Here is a 13,205-nt window from a genome sequence, read left to right as displayed (position 1 = left end):
AATGAAAAACTATCAGACCAAATGTAAGCAATGTCTTTTAATCATGCTTCATTTTTTCCTTGACAAAATTACCCAATTTCTAATAGTTGACATGGAAGAGAGCATTTAAAAAATTGTTCGATCAAGCAAACGCAAGTTAAATCATATTTTTATATTTTTATAGATGATAGTTTTGGAGAGAAACCTGTTTGCCTGGAACGCATCCACCTTTGGGCAGAACGTCACCACGCCCATCGTTATGTTCTGGTTGGAAGGTGAACAATTTGACCACTGCGCTTTGCACCTGGATGTCTCAATTCCTTTAGCATTAGGATTAACAGAGCAACCAAGGCGTCGACGCAGAGCGCTACAGGAAGGTGGATTTGGTGGAACGCAGTTGGCTGTTAATGTTACCAATAGGGGACGACGTAGCAACATGACCATGGCGTACCATGCATTCGACGTACCGGCTGTTTCAGTTGTTGTTGTGATGCATTTTTCGTGGTGGGATCACGCTTCAAGCTACAGGATCTTCCTCCGTTACGATTCACCACCAACAGAGGAGCTTTATGACGACATGGAGACAGTCGCGGAGGATGAGGTTGTTCTGGCATGGCATCGAGGAACACGCAGCTTGCGAACATGGGTACCTAATATCGATCGACGCCGGGGGAAACTGTACGTTGGGATACAAACATCAGGTATTCTATCTATCACAGCCGAATATTCTTGCAGATGATAAACAAATAATTCTACATGCAGTGAATTTGAATATAGAATAGCGCTGTCACGACAGCTGTTCGCTGATTTCATGTGTAAAACCAAAACAAAATTGATCAAACTACAACTTGCATGAGGGAGTGGAAGACGAATTTACCCACTAACATATTATAGTATATATTTAAATTCTTATTAATTGGGGATATTGGGGTTTACATGTAGTCTGTATTGAATAGGTACTAATGATACTTATGAGATCGATTTGTTTAGGATCCGGACTGAAAGCTGCACCATCGCCTGAAGATTACGAATTGAAGGCATCAACAGTGAGTTGTCTCAGCTGGGAATATACGTCAGAGAAGTGGGGAAGCGACGACTGCGGGGTGAGTCAATGTTTATTTATTTATCCATTTTATTTTGATTTACCACATTTGTGGAAGGATTGACATAACAGGTGAACTATCACCTTTTCAAGATGTCATCCCAGATCGGACTGTAAGGTTTGGACCATCGCACACCGGGGCATGCCCCTACTCCTTTTCGAAAGGTGTGGTGGGTTCTTTAACGTGCGTGGGGTGTGGCTCTCCCCAAACACGGTACCTCCATTTAACGTCCTATCCGAGGGACGTTCCTAACCCTAGATGAGCTAGATACTCATTTACACCTGAGTGAAGTGAGGAAAGTCGTGTTAAGTGCCTTTCCCAAGGGCACAACGTCGGGGCGCAAGTCCGGACATGTCTCTGGGCACACCGGGATACGAACCGGGGACCCATTGTTTGACAGCCGAGTGATCTACCACTGCGCCACACGGACGCCACGATGGCCACATAATATCTGTATTTATATAATAAGATAAGATGAAAAATAAATTGACTCTTCACCACTGGATACAGATTAGTGGTAAAGATTAAATTTTATTCTTCTTTTCCAGGATAACAAATAGTCAAAACGTAATAAGATAAGATGTAATATACCTTTGTTTTCTACTCTTACATCAACTGCTATTTTTTGAAATGGTAAACCAAAACTAGCAAAGTTGCATTATAACATAATCTAATTTTGTGTCTATTTAGCACTTTGACATAGGAATACTGCCTACCGTTGTCACTGTACAATAGCTTACAGCCTTGTATGCAAATACCTGATATAGAATTAGTCAGCCAGTATGGCAACCGCGCCAGTCGGTGTAACGCACCTACCTCGCGGCGGTTAATAAATCCCACCTAATGACTTGTTACACCGAAACCATTCATGTCTCTCCCCAACTGCCATTTGAAGCTGTAAAAAAAGATAATTTCATGCTAAAGTAAGGTGCAAAATACAAACTTCTTCAAGGTTTATAAGCATTTTTACTCAATTTTATTCTTCCTCTTTTTTTCCAGGTTCTCATGGATTTATCCAATAGTGCCATCAGGTGTAATTGCAGCTTTCCCAGACCGAAGGCTGTCATTGGTGGAAGCGTACATTTTCCTCCAAATTCCATTGATTTCGACACCATCTTCGGAAATCCCAATATCCTGAGTGAAAACAACATTGTGTTCTACGTGGTTGTCTTCGAGTGGGCTCTCTACCTTCTATTACTGATCATCCTTAATGTGGATTTTCAGCGTCTTAGGGTGAGTAGCGCGTATTTCCTAGTAAGCATCACGACGACCACAGCTGTATTTACCTCCGACTGGGTTCTTCTTCTAATTGTGTATGTGTGTTCGCACCTATAACCCAAGATCTTTTGATATGCTTGTCTGACTTTTAATATTTTGGTAGTTATTGAAGTCCCAAAGAAACGTCACTATCGCATTCAAAATATACACACACACAAACTCTAGATAGTTCACGGAAGTATGTTTTCCTGCTCCCATATTTATAGTCCTTTTGTTTTACATTTTTACTCCTATATTTCTGGACCAGGATAAGAGTGGTGGCTCGACAGATCCCAACAGAAAGAAACAGCTGGAACAATTGTCAATCCTCCCTCCAGACAGGATGCCAGCCCCACATCTCTACCAGATCACTGTCAACACTGGCTCCATGTTTGGTGCTGGCACCTCGGCACGGATTGGTCTCCAAGTATTTGGATCGAAGTGCAAGACGGCAGTCAAAACGTTGAATCCTGGAGGAGAAGTATGTCTGGTCGTTTTTTTTTTCTTTTCAAATTGCTTGCAACTGGTCGATTCCAAATCGTAAATGGCCTCTAACTAAAACACTAAACTATTGTTGAATGCTTACATAGTTTCTTTTTCAGTCATTGCTACGCGGCGGGTCGTATGACTTCGTCATGCCCATGAAAGAGCCACTGGGTCATTTGGAACTACTACATATCTGGCACGACAACGCTGGCGGGGGTGACACTGCGTCTTGGTTCCTGAGAGACATAATTGTAAAGGACATGCAAACAGACATAACGTAAGATGCATTCAATTCGCTTTTTAGATTCATGACTATAAACTGTGTTGCTACTTATTCTGTACACAGCAGTTGTGGTCTTCAGTATATTGTTAGTTTCTAATCATGTGAGAACCCAATATCTACTTTACCGTACCTGGCTAAAATTGCGGGCCATGACTTACAGATAAGAGGGAACTACCAGCCGAACAAATAGCCTGCGGCTTCAAAGATATAATTTGAACAAATAACATATGTATGCCAGTTTTGCTTGTTATTATTTATCGTCAGGAAGGGCTGTGACTAAAGCAACATATGTTCACCTCTTTATTCAATATCGTTTGCAGATACCAGTTTGTTTGTTATGACTGGTTGTCTGACGTCAGAGGTGACTGCGAAGTTCAAAAGGTTCTACATGCGGCGACAGTGGAACAACTGCAATCTTTCAACACACTATTACGAGAGAACACTAACGCAATGTTCTACGACCAACACTTGTGGACATCTCCTGTTGTGTCACCTGAAGGTATTGAATGATGTTAAACATTGCTTTATTTTGTGTGATGAGTTCAAACGCCATTTCCGTGAACAAAGTTAAGCTTTTGCTCAGTCATCTGATCATTCTCAAGTTGAAATGTCCCAAAACCTATGCCACATAACATAAGATGATGTAAAACGTCAGCAGGTCAAATGTGTCCGGCAATCTATATCGGCCCCCGTCTTGGTTGCAACGTCGATTATTTGTACTTTTTATGAAATATCTCATACTAATTGGTAAATGGTATGGGACTGAACTTATTTTTTACAAATTGTATGGATGAAAAATAATCACTTTAATGAGATATCAAAGAAATTTATTTTTGTGAGCTTAATCTATTTTAACCTTTTCCGTAGGGTCCAGCTTTTCCAAGGCAGAACGACTGTCGTGCTGCTTGGCAATCGCCAACATTATGATGTTGGCCAGCGCCATGTGGTACAGGGATGACAACGATGATTCCATCACTAACATCGTGTATAACCTGGGATTCGTGCAATTCACCTTACAAGTAAGAGGCAACGTTTGATTTACTTCAAAAGCGCACGCGACTAACCCAGATAGGGGAAGGGGATATCCATGCCAGTCGGTTAATTACTAAAGACCCTTGCATGCCCAAGTGTTGATGACATACCTCATTGAGTGTTAACACAGTTTAAGAACTAATATGTACATCTAACCCATTTAGGCATTTAACAATTGAAAATCCATTCTTCTTAAAATTAGGGTTTAGTTAGAACAGTTGGTTAATGAACATTTACTTATTTTTCAACATAGAAGCCACGTTTAAATTTTTGATGATTATTATGATGATTAATTTCATAATTATTAAACTCTCTAAAAGGAGCTGTACGTGAGCCTGGTGACTACTGTTGTTGTGATACCCGTCACCGTGGTACCGGTTCTACTGTTCCGAAAGGAGATACCAGTTCCCGTCTCAGCTCCAGGAATTCAGCGTAGTAAGAATCAATGTAGGTTATTTCCTTATTATTTTCATAGAAAATCATGATATATACAAATATTATGATAATTCCACCAAGGTACATAAGTACGCCAGATTCCAGTTCCCATCACAGCTCCAAGAATCCAGCGCAATAATGATCAATGTATATGCGACTTTTTTTAAATTTTCATAGAATACCATTGATATATACAAATATTATGATAATTCCACCAAGGTACATAATTACGCCACCCTGAAAAGATACGTCCAAACAGATCTCCAACCCAAGGTCCCTCAGTATAATACACTCCTGTATATCTTAACAACTGTGCTTAGGCGGCAGATTTATGTTACCTTGCAAATTACTATTAATGGAGATCTAAATGTTAGCTGTTACAAGAATATTCATCAACCAACAAGTCAGCAACAGATAATTAGAAATAAACTGTTCTTCAACTAAAAAAAATTCAATTGCCGGAATTTTCAACCGAATCACTCGGTCTTCAGTAAGTCAGCAATAGGCAATTCCTGACACAGTCTTTTGATTTTAGTTACGCTTTCATTTTCTTTGCCACATGGCATTAACTGAGCGACAATTCACGCCAAAAATAGTTACTCAAGCAACTGGATAAAATTTTGAAACAGTTGCTTGAGTAACTAATTTTGGCATATCTTACTACTTAGATGTCCAACCTTCATCAAATGATCAACCATTTCATTGTGCTCTTTATTTCCTTACCACGGCCAGCTGGAAAACGCCTGTCACGCTGGCCGAAGTACGTGGCGTGGTTAATAGTGGTGGTAGTGTCCATCGCCTCCTCGTTTTTTGTCATCATGTATGGTCTGGACTGGGGAAAGGAGAAGAGCGAAGCATGGCTGAAGAGCTTCTTCCTGTCGTTTTGTCTATCAAGTCTTGTCGTGGAGACTGGCCAGGTACTTTCCAAAGCCGTTGGTAACAATCGCAGATCTTGAGAGAATAAGTTAGTCACACTAACAAAACAACGCTGTAAAAATCTAATCTTGCCTCGTTCTGGGTAAATTTCTAATAGATAAAACGCGTTATATTCATTATGCTTTATATTTCGTTCCATTTCTTTCAAATTCGTTCCATTTTGTTCAATTTTGCACTTCTTGTTAGCTCTGTGTGTTATTTATTCATTCCGGTTTTTTCCACACCTCGAGACTGCTACATTTGTATATCAGATGATTGATCTTTACACTCCATCTAGTAAATAAATAATTCCAGATATTAATCTAAAAAGAAAACACTTTCAACATTTTTCAACAGATATTCCTTCTGGCGCTGTTAGCTGCCTTGGTCTGCAGCCCAGCGCCTTCTAGCAAGCAGAGGACGTACAATATCAAGAAAGAAGAATTACGTTTACACCTTTTGGGCCGTAAAGGTAGGGCCATGTTTTAATATTCATCAGACAATTAGGGTCTATTTTGCAACTGTTTTATAACAAGATATTTTTCCGCTATTCCGCTAGAACAGCGACCTTGCTGCGACCGCATTGCGACCGAGCGATATGACAAGGCGCTCAACGAATCGCATACTTTAATAGATTAAAATAAACGAATCTTTTTAAGCTTTGTGTTTTGTTGCCTTTTTAGCCACACTTATACATTTTGCATAATATTTTAATAATCAAATCAATGGTGAAACAAATTCAATTTTGGACACAGCGAGGTCACAGCGTGATAGCCCCATAGTGGAAGGCGCCGTATATCATAGTTTAGGTATTCGTCACAAAATGCTTTTCCCTTTTATTACCAATATCTAATTTACACATGCACTTCAGTATGTGTAGGTAGCATAATAATATTGTGATGTTTTGTCAATATATGCACGACGTTTCAAGTTCATCCATATGTTTGTAGATTGTTTAAGGATGGTACAAATTGATCAATGGACGTTTATCAATGCCATTGAAATATTTTAAGCCATGTATTTTTGTTTACCCTTTTAGCTCCAGAGAAGGTCTACCCACCGAGAGTGGCCTCCGTGCAAAGGATGAAAAGAAAGAACGAGCAGCGGCAAAAATTTATCTTGCTCCTGAAAGATTACAGCGTCCTGCTCCTATTTGTTGTTGTTCTGTTCTTCATTGGTCAGCAGGATAAGGACCCGTATGCCTTCCACGCGTCTCAGACTCTGTCCGGCAGGCTAACGGAAGATTTTGATTCGGTAGGGTATGATAACGCTCAAAGCTTGCTTGATAGAGATATATACATTCCATTCTATAGATGAATTCAATTACATAGAAGGAGATAACCCTTATGATTACTTTGTACAAAAAGGTAAATATATCAAAAGATGTTTAGACCTTAGAAAGAGTAGTGACAAATAACACGTCAAACTTAGCATGTTGATTAATCCAAATGCTTTTACGTATGCTATATTTGTTTGTGTTCATCTAATTGGTTTGTATAGTTATAGAATACCTAACGAAAGACGCTGGACTTTTTAAAATAAAGATTGTTATCTATATAGAGGACTACTGAAACACCGTACCAAGTACATACTATCAGCATCACAATACATACCAAGCATGTAAAAGCCCCACGCTCTATCATAAACAATGGTTCTTCCGTTCGAGTTACGGATTTTTTTCTTGACTGAATAATTTCAGAAATTTTTGTTAGATATTACATGTACATTCTTTACGCAAAAAAATAGGTGTAATCGTTTATTTTCTACAGATTACGACTCCTGAGGACTTCTGGGCGTGGACTGAGGAGATCCTCCTGCCTGTTTTGTACCCGTCGTTCTGGTACAATGGGTGGAAGATGAAGTACCTAGACCGACAGTTCCCGATTTATACCGAATCATTCCGAGTCGGTCCGCCACGCCTTACTCAACTGAGGGAGGCGCCAGGTCTGTATTGCTATTTGACTGTTCTCTATTCATTGGATTGTTAGATAGTTTTCTAGTATACGTTGATGAAGGTTAGACAACCAGGTAGTAAGATACGCCAAAATAGTTACTCAAGCAACTGGAGTTTCATAATCTTACCCAGTTGCTTGAGTAAGTATTTTTGACGTAGTTTTCCAGTATGTCTATTTAGTTTGCAAATGATGATTGTGAGTTTAAACACCACTTCACTGAAAGTAATACATTCTATAGCCCATAATATTTTGTCGTTCCTTATCAATATATGTTTCATCATTGTTAGAACAACTTAGACATCAGTATCATACATGTATCACTATAAAAGGTGTTGATAGTTAAAGGTTATGTTTTCTACCTTTTGCAGATACTAAGGAACTAGACGATTTCCAAAATGGCTGGGTGGTTGCTAGCAAAAATTCGTCATGTTGGCATTTTAATGTCACAGGGATGGTGGCATACGATCCGGACTGCATCTCAGAATACTCCATGGAACTTCCCATCGCCCTAAATGAGGCTACAACCACTTTGTCTGACCTTCAGCGTAACCATTGGATAGACAAATACACAAAACGGCTGGTTCTGGAACTGTCATTCTACTACCCGTCTCGTAAGCTATTCAGCAGCTTGAAAATGACCGTCCATCGGGACGGTATTGGCCATCTTTCTACATCCACAGTTGTAGGAACGCACAGGCTATTCCAGTACCAAAACGTCTCTGATTATGGCGTGATGGCGGCCCACATTCTCTTTCTATTGCTGTTTTTTATTTGCCTTATCAAAGAGGGGATTGATATCAAGAAGGAGGGAATAAAGTTTTTCGGTTCCGTCTGGAATTTGATGGCGTCTTTCAGCATATTGGGATCTATAGCCGTCATCTGTGCCTTTGGGATTAGATATCACTTCGCATCTGCAGCTCTGGGAAAGATAGTGGAGGCGACAGGTTAGTAACATATTTATCAATATACAATGTAGTAGAAAATCACTATCCGGAAAACGCTAGGTTTCTGTTTTCCATGGCTCTGCAGAAATTGTATGTCATGGATAACACGTCGACTAAAACTTCCACTTTTAGCCAGCTTCGTGGAATATTTAGCTGACAATGGAAAACTGAATGTTAGATTAGTGCACTAGTATAAATACTTCAATCAATCATTCGCGAGCATCAGGAACTGATGCATAGCGACTACAGACATGCGTAGCTAATACTACTTCGCAGTTGTTATTTGCCATACATTGTACCTGATGAAATTGTTGTGGAATAAACTTTGACTATTCACGCTTGCCTTCACAAGACATTGTCGCGTGATTAATAATTTGTCTTACCCCACTAAACACGTTTAGGTGAACTTGGGATAGATCATTTCATCGACTTTGGGTCAGCCTTCTGGTGGGATGACGCCCTGAAATACGTGCTCGCTGCTCTAGTCTTTGTTAACACACTGACGATACTGCGGATGGTCAAGTTCAACAAGACCATCGCCCATTTTCTTGCTCTACCAGGTGTCATGAAGAAGGACCTGGCTGGCTTTTCGATCATAAGTGCCATAGCTTTTATGGCCTTCAGCTCTTCCGGTAATAAAATACTCTTTAAGCTGCAATACAGTGAATGCTATTTACATTACTACCTATTGAAACACAAGGTATATTTTGTGTGTGTCTGTGATTACCTGCAATGTATGCAATTCACCGTGCCTTTCTATACTGTCATTGTCATCTAGTAACAAATTCTTTCTCCAACATAGGAATGGTGGTATTTGGGACACACATGAAGGCCTTCAGCAATGTCATACACACCAATCTCGCCTTGTTTGAGATGCTGTTGGGCAGGTTAGAATTCACCAAGCTTCTTACTTCATACTAGGGACACTACCATCTGTACGCTACAAAGCACACAAATAGTATACCAGTAATACATGTAGATATCAATATACATTGTAGGGTTCTGCTTCTGTGTTTACATAAGTGATCTTTGTTAACATACACATTTATTGGATGCTCGGGTAGCGAATCCAATTCACGCTATATGAACCACCGAAAAGGTGACGGAAATTTTACATTAAAGCGCACGCGAATGAAACATAATAAAACATACCAACTTACAGAATGGGACCTTTATATATTTTAAGGAGTGTTAAAGATCGATATGCTCGCAGTAGAGGACATTAACCGCGTACTTGCAGAAATACGTTGAAGGTTAGACACCCAGATAATATTTTTTGGCGCAAGCTAGAAGAATATATTGAGCTGTTTGATTTCAAAACTGTGTAACCAATCCAATACCTTGTTATTGATGCCATTTTTTTCCAGCTGGGTCGTGGATGAGATACTTGAGGCAAACCGATATGTTGGTCCGGTCTACTTCAGTATGTTTGTGATCTGTATCTTCATACTACTCGTCAACTTCTTTGTGACCATCATCTGCGACGCCATTGCTTTGGGTGACTCAATTGACGACGACTATGACCAGGATCTAGTAGACTACATCTGGACAAGCTTGAAGGAAATGTTGGGGATCCATTCCCCTCCCACGACTAAAGAAACAACAGGTGAAGAAACGTACTTACTTGAAGAAACGTATTGCAATCTAAGAAAAACGCAATGAATTCGTTCCCGAATAAGTATATCAATTTTTCATCTGCCTATACCTTAATTAACGAATAAAATTACTCGTACATAATTAATGACTTTATTTTTGTACAGGTGAAGAGAAGCTTTCCGAGCTAAAGGCAAACTTGCAGAAGATAGAAGATTCTCTAGACGACACCTTAGACGTCACAAAGTGCGTATGGCCTAATATTAAAAGTACGGAAGATGTGTCTTTCTCACATGATGACACACCACGACATCACCCTACCGTAGTGTCTCCAGATACATGCCATGTAATCAACGAGGAAGCTTCATTGCTTGTAGCTCAATCAGTATCAGATGCTCATGAACAAGTTCAAAGCCTCCTTAAGGCTCATGAAGACGATGCAGCAAGGCTCGAAGAAGTGCACAACGAGAGCAGACGGAGAGCCGAAGCGATGCTGAAAAGAAAACTAGCGGCGAGAGGAAGAACGTCTCAGCTAGAGAGTGGTGGAAAGAAGCAGACCATCGTGGACACTGCTCAAGACTTGATGGACCAACACGCAGCGGAGGAGGCACGGTTGGAGAGACGACAGAGGAGCGCCAGACGCCTGTTCGAAAGCAAACTGCGACAGAAGTTGGCAGCACGCCGCGTGAACAAGAAAGACAACGTAATGTAGTAATCAGACGTGTGTTGTAGGCAAAAATCGTGCGTTGGTTGAACTATTATAGAGGGCAGACCTTTAATGATTTCTGAGAATCGTATTATGGGCAAGCGTTTGATGCTCATATCAAGCTATAGTTCTTGTTTTTATTTGCCATGAGTTGTTTATAAATTTGCTTAATATTGTGCAATTTCGTATGTATAATATATGTTTCAATCAATTCGTCGTTTGTAAATAGAAGACGCTAGATAACCTGGGACTATTCTGAATTATCGGAAAACTTAGATATGGATATATTTGTAAAAACTTATTATCATGTAAATATTGTGGTAAAACTATTTGATAACGATGTATTTGTAAAAAGAATTATCAGATAAATATATGGTGGTGAAAGGATTCGTTTTGTGTGAGTTGGATGCAGATAACTCACTTTAAATTACATATTTCATATTTGACATTTAGTGCTCGCTTCATGCAGTAAAACAGCTTTAAGCTTACATGTATACTAATTACAATATACTAATCCTAAGAAATAATCTGTATATAAAGGCGTCTAATTCTAAGAACAATATTTCACGTCATTCCTCGAAGAAAAAAACAATTTAATGGCTTTTGCAGTATTACGTGATATTCACTAAATTACCACAATGTTGCACAGTTTTGTGCTATTGCTATAGAACCTTTTAGCGGTGGTTCCAACACATAATTAAAGGAGAAACATGTGGTATCAAATACAATTTTTTGTTTCGTGTCTTGTTTACGCGTTGAGATAATGAGTACCCACTTGCCTTAGATGCGATATCTGTCAATAAAAATGAATTACTACTATTTAAACGCCTATGCTGTTAGAACGAGTATTGTAGGCAAATGGACCGTCGGCCACGTGAGGCACTTTCGTATGAAGGAGGCAGGGGTGCAGTAAAACACGACTTCAACGTTAACAATTGCAAAATTTAAACTTGCATGTTTTCATATAAAAAAACATGTATCTAAATACATTTGGCAATGACCAAGGGACTAAATGGTTCATATTCTTAGCGTTACCATATAAACAGCATACATTCATACTTCAATGAAAGATAGGCATCCAAGTGATGATATACGCCGAATCCAGTTAGTAAAGCAATTGGATAAATTTTGACAAAACATCTGACGGTTTCCAAACATTATCCAGCTGCTTGAGTAACTGCTATTTGGATCTATATTCATGTTGCTATTTTCTTTTATCTGGGATGAACACCAGGTCTTTGCTACCTGGTTCTTTTCGTATTTACAAAAAAAAATCTTTGAATTATTTCTATGAATATCATACTATGTTTGTGTGCTAAAGATAAATGCCATGGTTACCCGGTCCGAAAACACCTTATTCCGTCTGTCACACACACATATGAGTCCAAATAAAATTTGAAATACAAAATATCATCGTGTAACTTGTCATAGTAGATTATCATCCTCTTAAAATAAATTGTGTGACGTGCAATTTTCCGAGCTGGAAATACAGTACATGCGATAAATCCATCCACTCATCCATATAAGGATTGTAAATGCATATATGAATGAATGAATGAATGATTTATTGCACAACAATTGCATCAGTGACAATGTATGGCAAATTACAGACAACATGGTAACAATCTAGTTCTATACATGTATAAGAATATACTACTTACTATAATACTATATCTAGTGTGATCTATGGCCATTGCAACATGGAACTAATACAGACTAAGGGTTGTTTTTCTAGGCTAATTGTAATCTAAGGAAATTTCTAATTACTATAACGCTACATCAAATGCAATCTACTTTAATTACAACGTATATATAAAGAGAGTAGTCATCACTCTCTGCATCACTCTGTAAGGCACCAATGTGTTACACTAGTGTGCATAATATAACATAACATACCAAACCCAAAATTTTAGAACAATATTTTAAGAAACCAATGCAAAGGGACCCTAATCTAGAATACTTTTTGTTTGGTATCTCTCTAGAAGCCATTCTAAAGGTCCGGAGAAAAAAAATAACACACACGCACACGCGTTTTTCAGATGCCTATTTTCAACTGTTGTATAAAATGCACATACAATGTACATACAATGTTTAGGATTCGATTGGTAGTGCAGCCAGCTGTAGTAACATAGGGGCAAAAACCTATGCTTCTATAGATTAGGTTTATGCATTTATGTCAGAGAATATGAAAAAATGTATTATGAATGAAGACCTTTATTGCACATTTCTGCCACACTTGGCTAAGTACAGGTCACAACAAAACAAAATACAACTACAGTTAAGGGATATAAAAGAATATGACTATCATTAGATAAATTCTGCTTCTCCTCACTTTTCGGTTATAGTAGATATGAAACATGTCTTTGTTACATAGTCCTTCACAGCTGGAGGCCCTTGTCACCCGCAATAAGTTTGATGGATACATGATGAACTGTATGTGACATCTTATAACAGATTGCTTATTCAAATTTTCCACATTGACACACAGCTGCTGTGGTCATAGATTTCATTCACATG

General features: G+C 38.9%; 1 protein-coding gene across 1 annotated transcript; it reads left to right on the top strand.

Annotated features, from left to right (window-relative positions):
• Nucleotides 1–941: 941 nt before the first annotated feature.
• On the top strand, nt 942–11,397 carry LOC136422217 (polycystin-1-like protein 2). Its single transcript, XM_066409862.1, has 16 exons — nt 942–1,082; nt 2,082–2,315; nt 2,608–2,820; nt 2,942–3,102; nt 3,429–3,607; nt 3,976–4,127; nt 4,461–4,587; nt 5,308–5,492; nt 5,848–5,962; nt 6,530–6,744; nt 7,260–7,434; nt 7,814–8,389; nt 8,791–9,021; nt 9,192–9,276; nt 9,757–9,995; nt 10,150–11,397. Exons 1-16 carry the CDS (start codon nt 942–944, stop codon nt 10,692–10,694), a joined length of 3,573 nt encoding a protein of 1,190 aa, XP_066265959.1. The 3' UTR covers nt 10,695–11,397.
• The last annotated feature ends 1,808 nt before the right edge of the window (nt 11,398–13,205 follow it).

Source organism: Branchiostoma lanceolatum, chromosome 16 (assembly GCF_035083965.1).
Source record: "Branchiostoma lanceolatum isolate klBraLanc5 chromosome 16, klBraLanc5.hap2, whole genome shotgun sequence".
Lineage (NCBI taxonomy): Eukaryota > Metazoa > Chordata > Leptocardii > Amphioxiformes > Branchiostomatidae > Branchiostoma > Branchiostoma lanceolatum.
Note: the sequence above shows the minus strand (reverse complement) of the source record. Positions and strands in the feature narration are given on the sequence as shown.